At 54.6% G+C, this 22,913-nt stretch overlaps 1 protein-coding gene across 1 annotated transcript; it reads right to left on the bottom strand.

Annotated features, from left to right (window-relative positions):
* Positions 1-440: 440 nt before the first annotated feature.
* GPRC5B (G protein-coupled receptor class C group 5 member B) lies at positions 441-22,134 on the bottom strand. The gene is made up of 4 exons (XM_004441817.3): positions 22,000-22,134; positions 11,439-12,452; positions 3,300-3,412; positions 441-1,976 (listed from the first exon to the last, which is right to left on the bottom strand). The coding sequence occupies exons 2-4, from the start codon at positions 12,442-12,444 to the stop codon at positions 1,932-1,934; spliced, it is 1,164 nt and encodes a 387-aa protein (XP_004441874.1). The 5' UTR covers positions 12,445-12,452; positions 22,000-22,134; the 3' UTR covers positions 441-1,931.
* Between the last annotated feature and the right edge of the window lie 779 nt (positions 22,135-22,913).

The raw sequence follows: 22,913 nt of genomic DNA on the forward strand, positions 1-22,913 counted from the left end.
CCTGGCACAAGAACGTGTAACGCTGTCGTTTTTCACCGGACAGGACTGAGGTGTTCGGAGATTTCTGTATTTTCAGAATTCTGGGTCTGCATGCGACCGCTCCAGCCCCACCCCAGGTCCCGGCCCGCCCCCCTCCCCAATACTGCACGTTTTCAGTCCACCCCGTGACACTCCTCGCACAGAGGACTGGAACCCGACTTTCTAGAAGCAAGCACGTGCTCTGGGCAGGGGCGGGGCGGCTTCCCAAAGGTCAGGTGGGGGCGGCATTCTGGGCCATGCTGTCTCTTCCCCATGGGAGGTTACACAGGAAATGCGCTAGCCAGAAGGAGGAGGGCCACACTGGGATGGCCAGACTGGCCTTGTCGTGACCCCGATGCTCTGCAAGGGTGGGGCGGGGAGGGGTGGCGGGGTGAGGACGGGACACAGCAGAGACTAGGGCCTTGAGAAAAATCAGAAGGTTTATTAAAACATACTCAGCTCAGATATATTGGCTTATGAAGAGGTCAGTTCCCCCCCAACACTAACTTTTTTCATTTTCTTTAAAGGTTAAAGGCTTATGGGTTGTTTTATAGAAAAAAGCAATATAGTGATTAGAATATATGCAGAAGGACCCACACTCATGTATACATTCCATGCCGTCAGGTTCAAACTCTTTGCTTTGAATCATTGCTAGCGATTATGCTGGCCAAACAGTGCAGAGAAGATGGGGCTTTTAATGGCCGAGATGTTGGAAATGCCAAGTAACAAAGGGATGACTTGCTTAGGACAGATGGAACCATGACAAAACAATGGGCTTTGAAGAGAACCGTTTTCATGGAACTTTCGGAAAACCAAGACAAAAATGTGCCCACACCCTCTAAAAGCAGCAAGAAACCCTCAGGTGCTCCACCCTGCCCTGAAACTCTCACTGCATCTACGTAAAAGACCCAAGAACCCACTGCCTGCTGGGCATCAGGTGTCTGTCTCCATCCTGGGGGCAGCCCTGGGACACCCCACCAAGTGAACAATCTGCTGTGGCGCCTGCCTTCTGGCCTGCCATCCCAGGGGGCTTTAAGCTGTTCGCCCCATTTGAGCTTTTGAAATGAACATGGTAATACAACTGGGAAAGGGCTTGGAGGAGCACTGGTCAGTGCGGGAAGAGGGAGAGGAGAGGGAGGACGGAGACTGCTGCCCAAGCCAGAATAGCGCTATGGCTCCATCAGGGAGGGAGGAGGGCTCGCTTTCCCGCCAGAGATGCCAGAGCATTCTCAATGTGATGGTCACTTAACTCCCAGCTAGCCTTCTCTTCTTTGGCACATGCCAGGGTCCCTCCACCACTACTGGCTGTAAAGCTCGCCCCACGATTCACTTGGGCCTAGCCTTGGCATCACACCCACAACCCCCTTAACTGCTCCTGAACCCCCTGAAATGTGCAAACCAATAGGCATGATGGTCGCGAAGTCCCCATTAGTCCTCCTCAAAGAAACGGTCACCTCCAAGAGGCCACCTGGGGTCCAGCACTTGCTGAAAGGGCGACAGTATGGGGACCTCCCTATCACCCAACACCAGCCTGGCCCACCAGCTGTGAATGTGGTTCTGTTCTACCCCTGGAGGATGAAACAGTCTTCCAGCCACATTTTCGAGTGAGCCTAATACTATTTGCAAATAGCTTTGCTTTAGTTTGCGGGGTTGAGGTTGGTTTGGTAGTGTGTGTGTGTGTGTGTGTGTGTGTGTGTGTGTGTGTGGCACGGGGGAGGGGAGGGCAGTCGGTGTTAGCCTTTCGGTTCAGCAGTGTTCACATTTACACAAAATCCCCTCGTCTAGGATTTCCAAATCTCCTGGCTGCAAGGCGGCCTTGTGCAGCTACTGTTACTGACTTCTCCCTCAAGAAAGACACAGCCAGGGAATAAAATCGGGAAGAGAGATTCTTACTCTCTGGAACTTAAAGTCTTTCACCAGAGGTGTCTTCCAGTGTAAGTTGGCGGAGCAGTTGGGATCTGGAAAAAGGATAACACACTAAGAACTCCGTGCTTTGCAAAGTCAACATCAGAAACCAGTTCGTTAACAACGTGCCCAAGCTGAGTTACCTTGCCTTGTCCTAACGGGCTGAACAATTCCCAAGAAAAGCAGCAGCCACTGTGTTACGCTGCTCCGTTCTTGGGAAGGCCATCTCCCTTGTTCTGTAACCATGCACCCTGAATGAATATGTTTCCTTACCCGAAAACCCACTTCACTTTCTAAGTCCAGGGTGTTTTTAAGTGCACTGGCCTTGAAGGGACCAGGAGGGCTTAACAATGACTGAGGGGCCCGCTTTGTAACGATATTTGTTATGGTTATGCTGGCAAGTCAGCCTTTTCTTGGCATCCCACAATAAAACAGCCCAATGGGTGGCAGGGGGTCTTTACAATGCAAATCTGTGAGTCTATTTTTGAGCCCGATCCCAACCAGTGCAAACCAATGCCTCACACACCATTCAAAAGGCTGGGAAAACCTAAATTCCCTCCAGAGAGCAAAGACCGTCACTGACTTACATTAAAAAAAAAACACAAAAAATAAAAAACCAACTCAGGTTGAGTTATGGAATTGGCACATGATATAAAGAATGGAAATCCAATTACACGTGTAAACTGGCTCGTGCGCTGTTTCTGAAAGCATGTAGCTATGTCTGGAAATTAAATGCGGGAATGAGGGTGTGTCTTGGATTGCTGGAAAAACAAAATGATGTCATTCCACAGAGGCAAAGGGTAAAGGATGACAGTTCTGCTCAAGGTCTGTTTGGCATCAGATAGTAAACCTGTTTTTTTGTCCGAGGGAGAGAAATGAGAATCACTTTGATTTCTTAAGACATCTCTTAAGGAGTGGGGGTGGGGGGATGCGGTACCCAGCTGGGGGACAGAGAGGGTGGAACGGGGGCAAGGGGCTAAGCTAGGTTGGATGTCAGCACAATCTGCCAGGGCTTCATAATTCTGGGGGTTCCTAAGAGTCACCTCCAGGGAGAGGGAGGGGGCACCTTCTGTATAATGGAAGCCAGAGAATTCCTTAGGTACAAGAGCCCCAAGAAATGAGGACTCTTTCAGACAAATCTACAGATGGTTAACTACGTATAGGAGGATTTTCTGTGCGTGGAGAAGGGGGGCAGAGAGGGAAAGAAGAAAATGGAAGCACTGCATGCATTCTAGCTGCAAGGGGTGTCGACTTGAGCCGCGGTCTTTGCAGGCCCCTTAAGCAGCCTCCATAGAGCAGTGTGTCCCTGTTGAAGCTGCTCCCTAGTAGTGACCGCTCTGGGGCTTCCTGCCAAAACGTCACCTCTTGATACTTACAGTCCCGCCATTGAGCACAACGGCCATCTCAGTCGGCTGATACACGTTGCTTCTAAATGGAGCGCTGGGTCTGTTTCCCAAGCTGCCGTTGCGAAATCCTGCCGTGCGGAGAGCTGGGGAAGGAGGGAGAGGCAGCGCACCACCAAAAAAAAAGACACAATTTTGTTTTCCTCCCCTGCATCAACATCATGCTCCAGGCACGCCCCCCCCCAATCCTCCCCTTTGTCACAAGCCTGATTCCAAACAAAAGTCACAAAGGCGCTTTGTTCTCTGGCTCTCTTGGAGCCTGACCCATCTCCGTGGGTTGGGAAGTTTGTAGAATCCAGGGCGCAGGCTGCTCTGGCGGGGAGGGGACCCAGAGTTGAGCCTGCACCTGCCCCCCCCAGCTCCGGGGGCCACGGGTGACAAGGAAACACCTCCGCATCCCTCAGAAGGTCTCCTCTGACAAAGACCTCCTCACCCAGAATGCCATTCATGTCCAGCTCAACACCACACTCCCAGCACTGTTCGCTGTTTCTGATACATGCAGAGGCGGACAGCCCTAAGAACCCCGACATCGAGTACACGACAGAGGTCGTCTTCATGGCAAAGTGACAGGGAAGAGAACAGAGGGACTTCAACCCCTTGGTGGGGTTATTTCTAAACAGGAAAAAACAGAGATCTGAAGCAAAGATGCAAACAATGTCAGCACTTTTTACCTCTGAAAGGTGGGCAAACGGTGTTTCTTACTGCTGTGTACTTTTAGAGAACTACATCGCCTTTTTTGTGAAGAAAAACCAAATTACACAAAAAGACATGGAGAAAACTTAAGTGCATATTATCTATATGCTAAGTGAAGAAGCCAGTCTGTAAGAGCTACAGGCTGTATGAATCCAACTACAATCTTCTGGAAAAGGCAAAACTATAGAGACAGAAAAAAGATGAGTGGTTGCCAGGGGCTGGGAGGTGATGATGATTAGGGGCAGTTTTAGGGCAATGAAACTCTTCTGTATGACACTCTCATGGCGGATACATGACATGCATCCATCCAAACCCAGAGAATGTACAAACAAAGAGTGACCTCTAAAATGTAAATGATGGGGGCCGGCCCGGTGGCGCAAGCGGTTAAGTGCGCGTGCTCCGCTGCGGCAGCCCGGGGTTCGCAGGTTTGGATCCCGGGCGCGCACCGACGCACCACTTGTCAAGCCATGCTGTGGCGGCGTCCCATATAAAGTGGAGGAAGATGGGCATGGGTGTTAGCCCAGGGCCAGTCTTCCTCAGCAAAAAAAGAAAAAAAAGAGGAGGATTGGCAGATGTTAGCTCAGGGCTGATCTTCCTCACAAGGAAAAAAAAATGTAAATGATGGACTTCAGTTAGTAATCATGTATCAGTATTGATTCATCAACAAAAAAATGTAACACTAACGCAAGCTGTGAATAGAACCAGAAACCGGAGGAGGGGACATGTGGGAACTCTCTCTATCTCCTGCTCGATTTTTCTGTAAATCTAAAACTACTCTAAAAAACAGTCTATTAAAAAATAATAAAGTAGAAGCACTATGAAAAAAACCCAACAAAAACCAAAGTCCATCTCAATTATGAGATGGCATCTTCATTATCTTCCTTCTCACTGAAGGCACTAATCTTGCTTTGCTAAGAAAAGCCTCACTTAAAAGTCTTCCTTGAAAGGGAGTGATTTTTCTGGCTCAAGAGTAGCAAGCGAGTTTGGGATTTTTACCAATTACTCGGGGTAGGGACTAAAATCACCTCAGTAATATAGTTAACCTCCACAGAGTGCCAACCAGGAGCCAGGCACTGGGGAAAGTACTTTACATATATTAAGTCATTGACTTTTCACAGCATAATAGGTACTTTTATTATTCCACTTTACATAGGGCACAGAGAGGTTAAGTGACTTGCCCAAGGTCACACAGCCGGTAAGTGGCAGAACCAGCAGTCGAACCCAGGCAGAGAATTTGCGTTCTTAACCATCACACTACACTGGCTCCAGATGCTATGTTTGTAACCATTACAGTTACTTAGAAGAATCTTGAATTTAAGTGACATTAGGGGCAGCTCAGCCTACACCTGACCAAAGAACCTGAGGCAGGGTAGGAAATCCATGTTCCAAGACATACTTATGAAGATCTCTTTTTTTTGGTGAGTGAGATTGGCCCTGAGCTACCATCTGTGCCCATCTTCCTCTATTTTGTATGTGGGACACTGACACAGCATGGCTAGATGAGCGGTGTGTAGGTCTGTGCCTGGGATCTGAACCTGCGAACCCCCAGCCGCTGAAGCAGAGCACATGACGTGAAGTTAACCACTACACCACTGGGCTGGCCCCATGAAAACCTCTTTTGCTTTAGCGTCCCCTTCAAGCAGCTCGTTATGCACGTGTTGAGCAAGGAGATGCCTGTTTCGGGAAGCAGAGAAGAGGGAGCTGGGCAGCAGCACCAGGAGATGGAGGAGACAGTCCATGGAGGAGACTAGTCTCATTTCCCAGCGGACACCTGCTTGAAGAGAGCACAGCACAGCTTTCCTCATCACACAGAAACCTGGCCAGCTGTGGTGGGGGAATCTGGCTCCAGCATATTCTCCTCGAAGAAACAAAGGCTCGACTCTACAGGCCATCTGTGAAGTGCGCTGGCCCCAGCACTCCTCTCTGTAGTGGTTATTTGTGGTGGTCCTCTGGTAAACATCCCTCCCACAGTCTAGGCCTGAGTGTTGGCTACAACTGCCTTCTCCCCTGGCCTCCAGGTGGGCATGTGATTTAAGCTGGGCCAATCAGGGCCTCACATCTCCCCAGCCACACTGATTGGTTCAGGGAAGGACAATTGAGTCCAATCAGAGCTAACTCTGGGATTTTTGCTCAAGCATCCTGGGAAATGTTCCTCTTTTCTACTGGGACTCTGTGCAAGCTTAGAGCTGTGGGCTGCCATGATGCTAACAGAGCCAACAGATGGAGAGAGACCAAATCTAGTCATCACTTGAGCCTCCTGGATCTAACTGTTCCTGAAGCCTGATCCACAGTACATTATTTTTGTTGTTTTGTTTTTTGCTTAAGTCAATTCAAATCCGATTTTTTTATTACTTGCAGCATCAGGAATCCCAACTAACACCCCACTCTGACCTGGGCCAGCTCTGAAAGGCAAGCTGGGTTCACTCATACAGGGGTCCCCACAGGAATTGAAGTTCACAGGTTGAATGCCAGCCTTCTCCCGTCTAGAGTCTGCAAGTGAGGCAAGTTTGGCCCTGCCCCCACAGCTGACTCAAGGCCTTCCACTGGGAAGCCCAGAGTCAGAGTTTAAATAGCTCTTGGCCTTCAGGAGATCCGAGAGCCCAAATCCCCTAACAGAAGAAAGAACACTTGCCTTTACTGCTCCTTTGAAAGGTGAATATTTAATGCGCTTGTTAACACTTTCCAAGATGTGATCTGAGGTGCTACATCCTTCAGTGTATTTTAATTTTTTATCACCTACCTCATGCCTTGTTGATACTTATTAATATGCACGAGGCTGATGAAGTTGTTTATATCTGGAGTCACATGCAGGGGAAGGAAACACAGGAGCGGAGGCTGCCGGGGCTTGGCTGAGCCAGAGGCCAGCCTGGGGAATGCCCTTTCCATCCCTTGAAGATGTCAGGGACGGGCTCTCAAGGGAAGAGAGCCCGAAAGGCTGGCTGGCTAAAACGCAAGAGAACCAGGGCCAACTGTAGCTCCTAGGCAAGGCCCCCATAGGGCCCAGTTCCCTAAAATACAAGCTGGCTGAGGCCAGCACCAAAGATGACAGCAGCTGTTCCCACCGTGGTGAGGGGGCGTGCCCGGCATTCCCCAGCCTGCAAAGCAAGGGTTTCTAGAACCAAGGCAGTCCTAGCCAGGACTCCAGTTTAGGCTACCGGAGCTTTCTGAGGGAACAGGCTTTGCCTGGGGCCCACCCTGCCTGGTCCCATGTGAATTCTAGTGACATACATTTGGGATGATGTAAAACAGGGCTATTAAAAAAAAAAGTCTGCCGGGGCCAGCCTGGGGGCATAGTGGTTAAGTTTGCACATGCTCCGCTTTGGCGGCCTGGTGTTAGTGGGTTTGGATCCCGGGCGTGGACCTACACACCGCTCATCAAGCCACACTGTGGTGGCGTCTCACATACAAAATAGGGGAAAATTGGCACAGGTGTTAGTTCAGGGTCAATCTTCCTCACACACACACACACACACACAACGTCTGCTAACATCCAAGGTTGGTGAAGAGGTGGGGAAATCAAGCTCTCATACGATTATGAGACAAATATATGGGGGGACAGTAAATTAGTCTGCCTTTCTGGGGGGGCATCTGGCAGTATATATCAAGATTTAAAGGTGCAGACTCTTTGATGCATGTCTAGGAAGTTTTTTTGCAAGGAGTTAACTGATCAAAGGCACAAAGATGCATGGGTAAGAATGTTCATTGCAGCATTACTTATATGGAAAGCCAGAAACAAGCAGAATAGTCACTAGCTGGAGATGGGAAAAATAAATTAGGGTGCCCAATGGACAGCTGTGCATCGTGAAAAGCCACAGCTCTGCAGTCCCTGAGCTAGAGAGGCCCCCATCCATGATGTCATACAGATTTGAGCAAGCTCGCTGCAGAACGCCACTCAGACCAGTGCTTTCCACTTTGTGACATCTTAAGAGTCATGTGGAGAGCTTAAAAAATACCTAAGCCTGGGGCTGGCCTGGTGGCGCAGTGGTTAAGTGCGCGCGCTCAGCTTTAGCAGCCCGGGGTTCACAGGTTCAGATCCTGGGCTTGGACCAAGGCAGCACTTGTCAAGCCATGCTGTGGCGGTGTCCCATATAAAGTAGAGGAAGATGAGCACGGGTGTTAGCCCAGGGCCAATCTTCCTCACAAAAACAAAACAAAACAACAAAAAAAAACCCTAAGCCCAACAGACTGACTCAGTCAGAATGAGGGGCAGGCACTGGTCATTTTTGTAAGCTGCCCGGTGATTCTAATGTGCAGTCAGGTTAAGAACTGCTCTATGAGATTGTCGTGTGTGTGTGTGTGCGCGTACGTGCACACATGTGAGAGACAGTGAGGAAGGGAGACTGTGTGCTCATTGAAAGACATCTGGCAAGATGGGAGCAGTCAGCAGTAGTTGCTTTTGGGCAACGGGATTTTGAGCAATTTTTAGTATGTTTACTCGCTGAACCTTCTACATGATTGTTGTTAATCCTTTATCATCGGAAAGAAATAATAAAGCTAGTTTTGTTTTGGAAAAGAAAGGGGGGGACTGAAAGACAACTTACTTGGCTTTGGACTGTGCCAGAGTGTGCAAGAGATGGGGTGTGGGCGCCTCTGGGCCCCCATCCCCTTGGGCCAGCCTTGGTGCTGCCGGTACCCCCTGGGGCCCAGATCCCTGAGCTGTCTGGATCTTACGTGGATGTGCAGTACTGGCTGCATTTTCACAGGAAAGGAGGCACAGAATGCGCTTCAGGAAACCAAGTTCCCCCTCCCTGCGCTGCTGTGCACTTACAGTGTGAGCTCAAACGAGCGGCCTGACACCCCCGGACTTCAGTGTCCTGCTCTGTAAAATGGACTGATAATCCCTGTGTTCTCAACGCAGAGCTGTCCTGCCACGTCGGTGAGATGAGGGACGCGAAAGTGTTTTAAGAGGAGAAGAGTAACTCTGTGGCAGAGTGGTTGGGCGTGTGGGCTCTGGAGGCAGCCCGCCTGGGTTCAAACCCTGGCTCTGCCTCTTGGGCCAGTCGCCTAGCCTCCCTGTGCCTCAGTTTCCTGTCTGCAAGACAGACCTTGATGGGATACTGTAGGGATTAAATGAGATTAGCCACTAAAATGCTCAGAACGGTACCTGGTCCGTGATAAGTACCCGTAAAGGTTAGCCACCCTACCTCTGAAGACCCCAATACTTGGGTAGTTCAAGCATCTCCATTTCACTGCAAGGAAACTAGACTATCATGTTCAACAACACTGGTCCTCAACCTTCTGGGCTCACAGATGGCTCTGAGAACCTGACAAAGCAACAGACCAATTCCCCAATGAAGGTATAAAAATTTACAGCATTTCAGGAGTTCTCGCTACCTTTGAGGTCCAGGGGAGTCTATGGGTCTCAGATAAAGAGGCTCCTGTTCCAGGAGGAGCCGGGGAACAGGAGGCTCCACCAGGACCCTGGCCTCTGCTCATCACACCCCCTGGAGGGCCCTCTGGGCTCCCAGTGGTGGTGCCCAGCCTGAGCCCATCTTCTCCTGGCAACTGGGAAGTTAGCCCCACCCGAGCAGATGCTCATCCCTGCCAAACCTCTCGACAAACACGGCTTCCTGGCCTGGGGCTTTCCAGTAAGAAGGATGCAGCTCTGATAAACGCCACGCCCGGCCTGCTGACTCTATCCACAGGCAGGGCCACTGCTGTTCCCTCCTGTGGGTCTGGCCAGGAGCTGGGGTGCTAGGAAGCTGGGCACATCAGGTGGGGAGAGGAGAGCGGGGGGCTGTGGAGGATCTGATGGCTGAGTGTGCTTCCCTGGCCTGCAGGGGACAGGCAGGCTACGCTCTGGGCCTCGGGACTCAACCCAACAAGGTTGACTTTGCGGTACGACCAGCCAGTGAGCAGCGCCCAGGCGCCGGGGGGGTGGGGGTCACTGCAAAGGGGACCATGACCGCCTGGAATGGGCCACCTCCCAGCTGTGCGTCCTTTTAGAGGCTCCATTTATTCATCTGTAAGATGGGGTAATAACAGGACCCATCTCATTGTGTGGAGTGGAGAACTATTGAGATAATGTGGGTTAAGGACTCAGAAGAGTGCCTGGCACACAGTTAGCGCTCAATAAATGGTGACTATATGGGTAATGATCACTGCTGCTGCTACTGTTATTATTGTTGTTATTATTATTATCATAGCCCCTGATAAATCTTCAGGTAACTGAGAAAAGGCAATTTTATTTAGTCTCAAGTGCTGGGCACCTGGCTGACTCACTTTAAGTACTGATGCTAAGAGATACTTCTCGAGCATCTATAGCAGGGGATCCCAGGCCGCATTCTCTGGGCTCACCTCTGAATCCTGCCGCAGAGGTGGCACAGGCCTGCGCACCCGGAAAACCTCCACCTCAAGCGCCCACCAGGTCTCTGCTTTTCTGCCTCGGAAGCCAACGGAGTGCGTTCGGCCCATTTCCCAGACTAACGGGGGATGTTCATGACAGAGGGAGACAGGAGCGGGTGCACAGATGCTGCAGCATCCTGTCCCTCGAGGGTCAATTCTGAGGCGCGTTCTACACATGTCCTTGGCAGGACGGAGCCCCAGCCGCCCGCGGCGGTACCCAGCCCATCGATGCTCCTGTTTTGGCCTCTATCTGCCTTCCGCCCTCGTTCTCCCTGCCCGCTCCCTTGCAGGGACCACTCTGCACCCAGGTCTCAGGCTCTGCTTTCAGGGGACCCAACCAAGATGCCCACCCAACACGCCGGGGCCCAGGGTAGCCCTCTGGATGGTACTTCTCACAACCGCTCTACGGGCTACGTTCTCTCATTATTTCTACTTTACAGACGAGAAAAACTGAGGCACAGAGAGGTTAAGTAATTTGCTCAAAGCCACACATGTAGAAGTAGCAGAGACAGGATTTGAACCCAGACGCGTGACTCCAGGGCCCAAATTCATACACTTCTGGTGACAGATGTAAGGAGGGGACATGAGAAGTGCGCTTCACCACCCCCTGCATCCATCTAGCACCCACGTGCAAACTCAAACACTTCCAGGGAGCCAGGGAATTCATGTGAATATGTTACAGTGGCAGAGTCAGGGAACAATAGGGAGTGGTGGGGAGTGTGGTAAAGAGAATGGATCCCCCCTCCCATCTAAAGGGGCAGCCAAAACTCGGTGAGGGGTTCCTGCCTTCCCACCAGCACCAGACAGTTGCTGCCAGGTGGGAATGGCAGCCCAGCATTGCCAGATCCGACTTTTCAAAAGAAGCCAGAAACATGGCTTTTTATATTAAATTAGTCGGCAATTGATAGGAAAAACTGCTAAATACAAGCCTATCTCTGAGCCAGTTTCAGCACAGAGGTCAGCATCTGTGGGCTCTGATCTGCCGGGACTGCCCCAGGGACTCCCCTTCCCCCAGAGAGCAAGAAGAGAGTCCTTTTGGGACCAATGGCCCCAGCGGGGCGGCGACCCCTTTACCTGCGTTGTGCTCATCCATCGAGAAGGCCTTGTTCTCCATGTAGGTCCGCGGCAGCTGCACGTCTTCCTCGAAGGCCGTCTCCCGCATCCTGGGCTGCGACGTGTCGAAGTAGTTGGGCGTGTTCTCCTGCGGGGTGGGCAGGATGGCGCAGTGGATCTCAGGGATGGCGTGGAAGATGACGAAGACCCAGCCGCTGGCCACCAGCGTGATGGCCAGGGTGGGGTCGCCCCAGGCATCCCCCTGCCGCAGCTCGGCATTGCCGAAGAGGTACATGGTCATCCAGGCCACCCAGATGAGCACGGAGAGGAAGGCGGTGACCAGGATGCACACCCCGTTCTGCTTCCACTTCTTGAACTTGCCGCACAGCGTGAAGAGGGCCAGCCCCAGGGTGGCCACAAGCAGTACCATGTCGTAGGTGAGGGCCATCACGAAGTCCATGGGCTTGTAGGCGCAGGCCGGCTTCTCGTCGCGCAGCACGGTGAGCACCAGCCACTCGATGGCAATGATGACCTGCACCAGCATCAAGCACAGCGCCACGCCCACCAGCTGCCAGCCCGACGGGCTCTTGCCGTGGCGCACCAGCCTCCGCACGCGCCATGCCTGGCTCAGCAGGCAGGAGAAGCAGAGCGCGAAGAGGACGCCCCACAGGAACCGGCGCACGGAGCAGATAGTCTCATCCTCCCGGATGATGAAGGCGAATGTCAGCCCGAAGAGGCCCAGGGTCCCCAGGAGGAAGAGGAAGTGGAGGCCCACGGGGTCCTTCTTCTCCTTGTCCTTGATGAACGGCAGCCGCACCAGCAGGATGAGCATCAGGAGCAGCGTGATCAAGGCACCCGCCCCGGCTACTGCCTCTACCACGATGCCCCAGATGGTGTCCAGGTCGCACAGGGACACGTACTGAGGGAGGAGGTCCAACCCGCAGCCCCGGGACGTGCTGGCGTTCTCAGAGGCCCCGGAGGCAATCACGAAGAGCAGGAGGAAGGCGACCACCTCGTGGGCTCTCATGTTTCTCTCTGACACCACCAATGTTCCAGAAAAGTTGGGGACCGGGGAGAAAAAGATCAATTCATTGTAAAACTCCCACTCTCCTGAATTCTTTAAGAAGACCTATTTCATTTCTAACCTGCTAGCCCACATGGCATCTTTGGACAGTTCAGGAAAAGACACCCCATTCTCCAGGCAGCACAGCCCCTCACTGGGGGTATTCCAGCTCACATCTGCACCCTTGGCCTGGCCCCGTGAACAACCATGAATCATCAGCGCTATTGGCTGGAGAACAGAGTGGGGGGAGACACTCTCTCTGTATACTCTTTTGTGTTCTTTGAATTTTATATTCTGTGCCATGTCTGACCTCTTCAAAATAAGAGAATAAAATGAAACTTTAAAGAGACAGCCACGGGCCAAGCACTGTGCCGAGAGAATGGCACGGATCGCCCCTTTTCAGTCTCTCAATGGTAACAGCTAACAGTTCCCGATGACTCACTCTAGGCCAGGCACTCGACACATCCTGTCCTCACACTGGTGACAAAACAGGGTCTCCAGGAGCTTAGGATACTTGCCCAAGGTCACACCACCCAGCTTCTAGAAGCATCCCCTCATGTCAAATGTAGTAAATCCAAAATAATCGGTCTTCCTGGGTGCCACCCCTTCCCTCTCCCCTCACTCATCCCACCCTCCTCCTCCAAAGATCTCCCCAGAATCCATCCTCTCGCTCCACGCCAGTCCACCTCCCCCGGCGGTGCCTGCAGGATTCTCCTCGGCATGCTCTCCGGCCCCCATGCGGCCCCAATGCACGCTGGACCCCACGCGGCAGCCACGGGGATGGGCTTACCCAGGTCTCCTCTTGCCCCTGCCCCAGCTCCCTCTGCGTAAACCCCCCCCCCACCCCTTTCACGGAAAACTGCTCCTCCCCTTGATGGTCTCAGCTTTAATGTCATCCACTCAGACCCTGGCCGACGTCACACCCCCGTTCCTCTCCACCGGAGCCTCTTGTCTATTTCTTCCTTAGCTCTAATCGTATCTGTCATTTTTTCTGCCTGTTGACTTTGTTTCTCCCATCCCTTCCGCCTCTCTTCCCTTCCTGTCCTTCTCCAGCAGCTGCAGGAGGACAGGACACTGTCTGTCTTGTTCATCAGCATGACCAGGGATTCTCAATCTTGGAATTGTTGACATTGGGGGCCTGGTCATTCTTTGTGGTGGGGGTTGTCCTGTGCATTGCAGGAGGTTTTGGAGCATCCCTGGCCTCGACCCACGAGATGCCTGAAGCACACCCCCTCCCCCAATTGTGACAACCCAAAAGATCCTTAGACACTGACAAATGTCCCCTGGGGGGCAAAATCCCCGGTACACTCAAGCTCTGGCACACAGCGCTGGCACAAAGCTGATGCATAGTAAACACCGAATGAACGAGAGCTTCATTCACCAGGACTCTTTCCTCTACCCCACCGCCTCCAGCTCCTGGCTTTTAAAGGCAGCCTGGGCTTCAGAAAGCCACGGTCTGCACAGCTCAGCTCTGATGCCCGTTTCCAGGCATCTTAAGCCAGACTCACTGCCTTAGCTCCACCCACACGTGGGGCTGTCACCAGCCACCTCCTGGCAGCTCCTGCCCGTCCCTGGGGCTTCCTTAAGTAAATGCGGTATCGACCATCTCTCTCTCTTTTCCTTTATGGGATCCTGTGAGCAGCTCCGATCCTGCCTTGGCCGTGAGGCCATCAACTGGGATGAATTATTGATGCTGCCGAACGAGAAGGAGCCTGGTGCTACAGGGACCGTCTCCTTTTCCTATAGATGAGAGAAGGCAGGCTCGGGTCGGAAGGCGTTCTGGTGAGAGACGCTTCTTAAACAAGCATCCCAGCATCCCACTCGGGCAAATTAGGGTTGAGGATGCCCCTAGACAATGGCAATCCTGCCCACGGTCCAGCCACCATTCGTGGCCCTGCCAGGTCACTCACTCACTGGAGTGCCACCTCAGCTATTTATGCCTCGTCTACACACCACCCGCACAGTTATTTACTTAACCGACTCACTGAGTCCTTGAAATTGACTTGAGTTCAAAGAAAATGCAACACATTGAAATACTTATCTCCTGAAATTTTAAAATGCTTGTTGATGTAACTCATGTTGTCTACCCACTGGCATATCCCAACGTACCACCCTTTGGAAAAATACTGTCCTCTCCAGAGCTGCTTATCGCAAGGTCCTGGAAGCACACTGGGAATGACAGTTTGAGAAGCGGGTACGTCAGAACAAAATGCCATCTGCCTCCTGACACCGTGGAGGGGCCTCCAGTGGGCTTCCCTCAGATTTCTCATCAGTGGCAAAGGGGACTAAGAGACTTCTCAGCAAGTGACAACAGGACACACCCTACGCAGCCTCTCTAGGTCACCCCTCGGCCAAGCTCACCCCCTGGGGGGCTGGGAGGATGATGGGTAGAAATGTGCTTCTGGAGTCTTGACCACCAACCCTCTCCCCAACTCTCCCCAAGACCCTCTACGCCAGTGGTTCTCAACCAGGGGCAACTTTGACCCCAGGGGACATTTGGCCACACCTAGGGGCATCTTTGGTCGTCACAACTGGAGAGGGGGTGCAATGGGCATCTAGTGGGGAGAGGCCAGGGATGCTGCTAAGCATCCTACAGTGCACAGGACGGCCCTCCCACAACAAAGAATCATCCGGCCCCGACGTGAACAGCGCTGAGGTTGAGCAAGCCTGGCTTGCACACATGAGGACACAGTGGATGGAAGAGGCCAGGACACCAGCCAGGCCTTCGGCCTCGGGCCTGCACTCCCGGCCCTTCCTTGCAAGAACCTGGCCTTCTCCCGCGGCCTCCGCTCACTCTCTTGGGGGGATCGCCTCTCTCCAGGCCTGGCTGCAAACCGGGACTTGGTTTCCCCCGCTCCTCCCGCTCCCTGACTGGCCTTCCAGCCCCAACAGGAAACCAACGGGGACGAGGGGAACACCAAGATGGCGACCACGCTCCTGAAATTGCGCGGCGTCCTTCCCGCGGTGTCCGGTCGCTAGTTCCCACGCCCTGCTGACACGGGAAATGCATACGCTCTTGCTTTCTGCTTTCATTCCTGAGGCTGGAACCCTCCTTCCAGGACAGCTGTTGTTTTTGTCGCCCAGCGTCCGTTTCCCTTATTTCTGACAAGAGCCCCTGATTCCCCTTTGGGCAGCCACCTCAGGCCCAGCTCCGAGCATGCGCACCTGACCCAGGCCTGGCCAATCAGAGCATTTATCCCGCCCTCTGGCCACACTGATTGGCTCGCGGACAGGCACATGGCTCTGACCAGACCCATGAGAATCAGCCTTAGGATATTTGCTAGAATTAACCGGAAAGAGGTCTTCTCTTTCTTTTGGGGTCGATAAGCTAAAAAAATATAGGCCTGGTGCCGGAGAGGACATATTTACCATCACAGGGAGAGTACCTGTCCCGGAGTAAAGCTGACCCAGAGGAAAGGGCCCAGAGACAGAACAGAGTCCTAATACATTGAACGGCTGGGTTCAGCTATGCCTGAAGCCAGTGCCCTGGTCTTTGCAGCTCGGGCAGCCAATTAACTTCCGTGGTTTGGATTAAGCCAGTTTGTGCTGGCTTTGTGTTGCTTGCGAACAAAGAAGCTCCATTATTCCTCCTACATCAAGTGGCCCCCTTCTTCCAGAAAGTCCTCCCTACCCAACATCTAGGCAGCCAGGGGCTTTAGTAGGGTCCAGTTGTCTCCAGTAGGTCATTATCATTGCTAAGGATCCCCATGAGGTGACAGCCACTGTTCCATAGAACAACGTCCAGGATGACATCAAGAAGGGCTACACAGGGCCTCACAGAACGAAGCCTAGTCCAGCGCACCTAGGATTTCTGGGGGAGTCAGAGTTGCCCTGCAGAGTTTTCTATCACTGCCACAGCAACAACCACAATAACTGTTAGCTCTTACAGTGCTTCCTAGGCGCCAGGCCCTCTTCCGTGCGCTCCACGTATATTAACACCTTATAATCTGCACAGCGACACTATGAGGCAAGCACTGTTACTGTCTCCATTTTACAGGAAATGAAACAGGGAGGTCCGCGGGCTCGTCCAAGGTCACACAGCTAGAAGCCGTGGAGCCAGGAAGCCAACAATTGTACTATTGTTACTGGGCTCTTACTACAGAGCAGGGCTCTCGAAACGTCACCCAGCGAGCCCTCGGCTGGCCAGTCTCTCTACATTAGGCTCTCCCGCCCCATTATGCTCTGTGCCAGCACTTTAGATCTTTGTCTTTGAGGCATGTGCCACAATTTTCAAATATTTTATTTTATTATTCTTTTGGTCTGTTTCCCGCCTCTCCCAACACCCAGGCCCTGTCTGTCTTGTTCTGCACCAATTCCCCAGTGCTGGGCACGTGGGCAGAGCCCATAACCCAGTTGCTGAATGAATGAATTGATAAATGTGCTCTCTAACCCTCACGTCACCTTAGCAGGGCTGATGTTCTCATTGCCTCTTTTTTTTTTTTTTTTTTTTAGATTTTATTTATTCATTTTTTTCCCCCCAAAGCCCCAGCAGATAGTTGTATGTCATAGGTTCACATCCTTCTAGTTGCTGTACGTGGGACTCGGCCTCGCGCTGGACGGAGAAGTGGTGCCTTGGGGCGCGCCCGGGATCCGAACCCGGGCCGCCAGCATCAGAGCGCGCGCACTTAACCGCTAAGCCACGGAGCCGGCCCCTCATTGCCTCTTAAAGAGGAAGAAACTGAGGGTCTGAGAAGTTTAAGTCAAAGTTTGATCCTCGAACTGGCAACAGCAGCAGCAACGCCCAGGAGCTTGTTAGAAATGCAGAGTCCATTTGAGGGGTCCCAGGGCAGACCACCCCCAAAGGCATCTCCCCTTCACTCCCCCTCGGGGACCTCTTAGCTTGGTGTGTGACGGGGGAGGCTGGAAACCAGTGGTGGACAAACCCCTGGGTGAGCCCCCCTTCCCTCCCCATCTCCATGGCCACTGCCCCTGTGTTTCAACAAGCCCCGGGTGTGCTCAGACGCTTGGGCACCCGGGGTTTTGAGAAGCATGGACTATGCAGCAGGGGAGCCAGGACCCACGGCCCCCCGACCTTCTGCCTCCCCACCCCTGCCAGGGACACAACAGGCGGCGCCCACGGTCAGGTAAGCCCCGTCCTGCTGATGAGCCACCTGGGGCCTCCACCCCCGAGAGCTGAGCAGCTCTCCAGGAGCCCTGAACGGAACAGGACCCGATGAGAGGTTTCTAGCCAGCCTCCAGGCCAGGCTGACTGGGACGGGATGAATATGTGGCAAGAAACCCGTGGGAGGGGGCGTGCGGCTCCTCCAAAGGAGGAATGAATAAACGGGAACGAATGTGCAAGACTCGACTCACATACTAATTACCCTTGCTGCCAGCCAGGCCCCCAGAAATGTGAGTCATTCAGATGCTCTTAAATACAGTGCATCTCACACACACGCACACACACCCTCTCTCCCCCTGAGGAGGGGCCAGAAGCCACCAGCAGGTGATGGAGCAGCGTGCTCATCTCTCCATCTCTTGGCGAGCCGGGGCCTGCAGAGGCTGGAAGGAATGCAGGCCGGATTCCTCGTGTGGGGACAGCCGGCCTGCCCGAAGGCCACACACATGCAGGCTGGCGCTCCCAGCCCCGCTGCTCCCCAGGCCGTGTGAACTTCAGAGTGAGACCCTCGGGCTTCAGTCCTGCCCCTGCCACTTGCTAGCACCCTGTGACCCCGGGCGGCTGACTTAACCTTTCTCGCCTCAGTTTCCTCTTCTGCAAAATGGGAGTGATAACAGTATGCATCACGTGGGCTTGTTGTGCGGCCAAAAATAATTAGTACTTAGGTTTTAGGACAGTAGTTAACGTGGGGTAGGCAATTATATGAAGTGTCTGTTAAATAGAAAAGAAAGGTTGGCAAATGCTCCCTCATCTGAGGTTATGAACTTTTCTGACTGTGCTTTTCCAGGAGGGGCAGTGGCCATGGAGGTGGGGCGGGAAGGGGGGCTCACCCAGGGGTTTGTCCACCACTGGTTTCCAGCCTCCCCCGTCACACACCAAGCAAAGAGGTCCCCGAGGGGGAGTGAAGGGGAGATGCCTTTGGGGGTGGTCTGTCCTGGGACCCCTCAAACTTTCCAGATCCCCACAGCAGGAGCTCTAAGTAGGAGCCTCGCTGGAAAGGTGGCTTTCCAGAGGGGCCCTGGGGCCAGAGGACCCCAAGCCAGCCTCGCATCCTGAAACCAGTGTCTATAGAGAGTCGAGGAGTCAGAGCCAGGCCACCCAGAAGCATCCCCACCTTCCAGCCCACCTATAGGAAAGGAGATACAAGACGTACAACCACACTGGAACTCGGCTGCTACTGGTAGGGTTCCAAGGAGGCCACCCATCCCCCTCCCAGTGCCCAGCAGGTCACAGGTATCTTAAACCCACCTTCTCTAAAGATGGGGGAAGTGCAGGAGCATGGAAAGGACGAAAAACAAACAAGTGGGGAGGGGGTTTTCCTAGTCCTGGGCATGTTTAACAGTTCAGTACCTGATGAATACCTGGCACAGAACTTACTCCCATCAGTCTCCTCGAGAGTGGAAGACCTCAGTGGGAGGGAAGCCAGCCAGAACTATGTGATAGTGCGCATGACGTAACCTCTCTGACCCTCAGTCTCTTCGTCTATAAAATGAAGATAATGAATGATAGTGCCGCCTTCACGAGGCTGGTGTGAAAAGTACTCAGCACAGTGCCTGGCACACAGGGAACATGGGGTCCCTGCTTACCAAAAAGACAATCCTGATTCCCACTGTCCTGTTGGGAAAATGAAGGTAGAGAGGTGAGGCAACTTGGCCCGAGGCTCACTGGGATTTACAGGCCAAGCTGGGACTAGAATCCATTTCTCCCAACTCCTGATGCCAAGGCCTCTCCATTGCATCGAGTTTGACCCCCCCACCCCATATCTGGCAGAGGGCCAGGATGAGGCCCGAGCGGGTCTCCCCACACACTCCAGCGTTACACTCTGTCCCGGCCCTGCCGTTACAGCCACTGGTGCATTTCCTGCTCCAGTGGGATTAAACTGTTACAAGGTTTCCTGACATTAAACTCTTTCCCAGACAGACACTCTCACCCTCTGCTATCTTTTCCAAGTTACACTGTCTCATAACCTTCATTTCCCAATGCTGCCCAGACCACCAGCCTATCTGGGGGCCCTCGCATGAATACCCCTCATAGGTTGGTAAACAAGGTTGCCAGAACACAGGCTCCGTGAGCTATGAATATGCAAAGCAGCTCCAATCCTGTAAATAAAAGCAATCATTTAAATGCAAATTGCATCCTTGGCTGCCCGTTCCACGGTGGATGGTGCCTCTTGGGCTGTAATTCTGAGAAGAAAATGTGACTAAGTCGGAACCCCCAGGACGCTCTGCGTGGAAGGGCTTGTGGGGCTCTGGGTGGGGGCTGCTTGTGGTGGACTAGAACTGCCGAAAAGCAGGGAGTGCATTTAAAAACCGGAGCCACCCCTGGAGTGGGCCCACCAGGCTGGCCAGGCTCAAAGCCATCCCCGAAGCTGGACGGAGCCCCTCGGAGGCTCCCGGTGCCTCGCCACGCCCCGAGGCAGAATGAAACGGGAGCTGCTCTCCGTCTCCTTGTGGAGGTCAGAGGAGCTTTTAAAAATCAGATCCCGTGGCTTCCCTCTCAAGACTCTCCAAGGGTTCACTGGCCCAAGGAGAATAAAACCTAAACTCCTTTCTGTGGCCCAAATGATCGCGATCTGGCTGGTCCCTGCCACCCCCCCCTCACATCTGCCTACAGTTCCAGCCACAAAGGCCTTTGTTCAGTTCCTCTCAGCTCATTCCCACCTCCAAACCTTTGCACTCGCCATGCCCTCTGCCTGGCTCAGCTCCTCCCCAAGATCTCCCAGTGGCGGGCCCCCCATCTTGCCAGGTTCTACTCCAGCCTCACTCCCTAGAACAATCTTCCCTATGTACACATCACTGTCACTCTTTACACCACCCTGTTCCATGTTCCTGGCTGCCCTTATTCCAATCTGAAGTTCTATCTACTTATCATTTATTTCCTTACTTAGTGTCTGTTTGCCCACCTCCCAGTGCCCTGAGAGCAGGGGCTTGTCCATTTTTCACACCGCAGTGCCCCAGCCCCAGTTCTGTAGCTGGCACATTTACTGCAGTCACAAATTAAGCAATAAAGATTTTGAGGTGCTTTTTCTAACAGACCGCTTGTCTTGCTGCCTGTGTCCCAAATGGCGACTCCCTCCCAACTCAGCCGACCCCTTTTCAGACGGAGCGCAGGGGCCAAAGAGGAAACCGTTCACTCCAGTCTCGACACAAAACTGGCCTGGCGGAGGCTCCCAACCCGCAGAGCCGATTTGCATTCTATTTACATGCCATTTGCATGCAGCTTAACTCCAAGTCTGAATCCTCCGAGAAAGTCCCCATCCCACCCGGGAAACTTCTGCATCAAGGTTCCTTGGCAGAAGTTCAGAGCTTTTGTGTCAAGTCCCTCCCCCACTTCTCTTGTCTTTGCAAGGACCCCCCGTTCCTCCCGGGCTCTGCTCAGGTGCCCCCCGTCCTGGCGCAGTGGGGCAGCCAATGTGGCGCGTGGGCCGGGGCCCCAGACGGGGACGCCGCTGCCCGCCACACTCCAGGGGCCTTTGTCTGCGCTCCAAGGAGCCGCCCCCTTAGCGAACGGGGGATAAGTGTGTGTGTGGGTGTGTGTGTGGGGGGGTTGACTAGGCCTGGGTGTGACAGAGCAAGGGCCGGGGAAGGAACCCGCGAGCTGCGCTGGGGCTGTCCTCTTGGCAAGGTCGGTGTCCTCCTCCCCGGCTGGTTAACCAGCTCCCCCGGGGCCACGGCGGGTGCGGGGGTAGGGATCCCGGGATGTGTGGGGCGGGGAGCCGCTGTCGCCCAAGGACAGAGAACGCACCCCAGGGCTAGTCCTCAGCCCAGCCAGGTCGGAACGGAAACGCCAGCCCCCCGCCATTGTATGCAGCCGCCCCTCATTTGTCGCCCAGCCCCAGGTCTCAGCTCTGCCTCCTTGGAGTCTCCCGCAGTGTCCCCCTCTGTCCCGTGGTGCGCAGCCACGACTGGCTGCGAGCTGGGCCCCCGGCCCCTGCGACAGGTGCGGCAGTTCACCCCCAAAGCCCGAGCCTTGTGCCCCCGGCTCCCTCGGCCCCCGCGGGCTTGCCGCGCGGCCCCCAGGTCTGCCCGCGGCTCCCGCACCGAGATGAGTCCCCCGGGCACGGCTGGACTCCCCTGCACGACTCCCAGCTGCCCTGTACCTGTGGTCTCCCCCAGACCCTCCTCAGAACTTGGATCTCCACCTGGTCCGGGTACACAGACCCCCCCCACCCCATTAAAGGTCTCCAGCCCTTTCCTGCCCCCGCCCCGCCCTCTACGGCTCCTCTCCCGCCGCACTGTGGTCCCCCCTCCCGGATCCCCCATCTCCCCCAGCTGAGTAACCCTTTGGGGGGCTTAGAAAAGCACAAGAAGTAGACCCCCCAATCCTCCCAAGTCTGCGGCGGGAAAAGTTTCCGGGGTCCCCGCAGGGCCCTCCACCCCATCCGCACGGCTGGCACTCACCGACCCCCGCGGCCCCGCAGCGCCGACGCTCCCGCTGGCCCTCGGCCCGAGTCACATCTCTGCAGCGCGGCCGCGGCCCCCGCCCCGCGCGCGCCCGCCCGCCGGTCCGGCCTCACTGCATCGCCCTCGCGAGCCGCTGCCGCGCGAGGCGCCCCCTGGCCGGGTCCCCGCCGCTGCAGCCGCCCCGGCCCCGCCCCGGCGCCTCCGGCCCCGCCCCGGCCCCCGCCCCGCCCCCGGCCCCCGCCTGAAGACTGCTCAGCGTCCAACCAGGCGCGAACAGCGCGCACGCCCCGCGCTTGCTCCCAGCTCCTTGCCTGGAGGGCTGAGACGACCCCCTCCAGGGTCTCAAATTCGGGGACACTGCCCCCACATCCACAGTGCTCCCATAAGCAGTCCGGACGCGCCGGCCACATCCCCAGGTGGATCCATTTGCAGGATCGCGCGCACAGAGGGATGCTCCCTGGAGTGCCCTAGCGCAGGGCCTTTCCCGCCCCCGGGACACTCTCCAACGCGGGTTCGTAAACGGTAACATCTCCCAGCATACCAGCACCGGGTCCAGGACGCAGAGAGGATCCCACCGCGCGCGTTCCAAAGTCACCAACGCCCCCGTGTGCAACGGCACACGCACGGCGTGGCCTCCTCTACGCAGGTCAGAACGCAGCCCCTTCCCGCCAGGGCACACTCCACTCCCCGCATCCCCCACGTCTCCTTGTCCCTGTGCTCACACTGAGCCCAACGCCCGCGACCTTGGCCACCCCAAACACACATGTCCACGTGGTGCACCCTCACGTGAGTCCACACGCAGGATCGCCACCACCAACGCCGCACACATCACCACGTACACACCCGTCCATCACTCTCCCGGGCGCACACACTCACGGGCCGGGGCCCCCGGCCTCGCGCTCCGCAGACGC

The sequence above is a fragment of the Ceratotherium simum genome, chromosome 26 (genome assembly GCF_057802395.1).
Source record: "Ceratotherium simum simum isolate JZ-2026a chromosome 26, ASM5780239v1, whole genome shotgun sequence".
In the NCBI taxonomy this organism is placed as follows: domain Eukaryota; kingdom Metazoa; phylum Chordata; class Mammalia; order Perissodactyla; family Rhinocerotidae; genus Ceratotherium; species Ceratotherium simum.

Coding starts and splice junctions, on each gene's coding strand:
- GPRC5B (XM_004441817.3), bottom strand. CDS start 12,444: ATGAGAGCCCACGAGGTGGTCGCCTTCCTCCTGCTCTTCGTGATTGCC. Junction 3,413..11,438: donor GATGGATGAGCACAACGCAG/GTAAAGGGGTCG, acceptor CTCCTTCCCCAG/CTCTCCGCACGGCAGGATTT. Junction 1,977..3,299: donor TTGTGCTCAATGGCGGGACT/GTAAGTATCAAG, acceptor TCCTTTTTCCAG/ATCCCAACTGCTCCGCCAAC.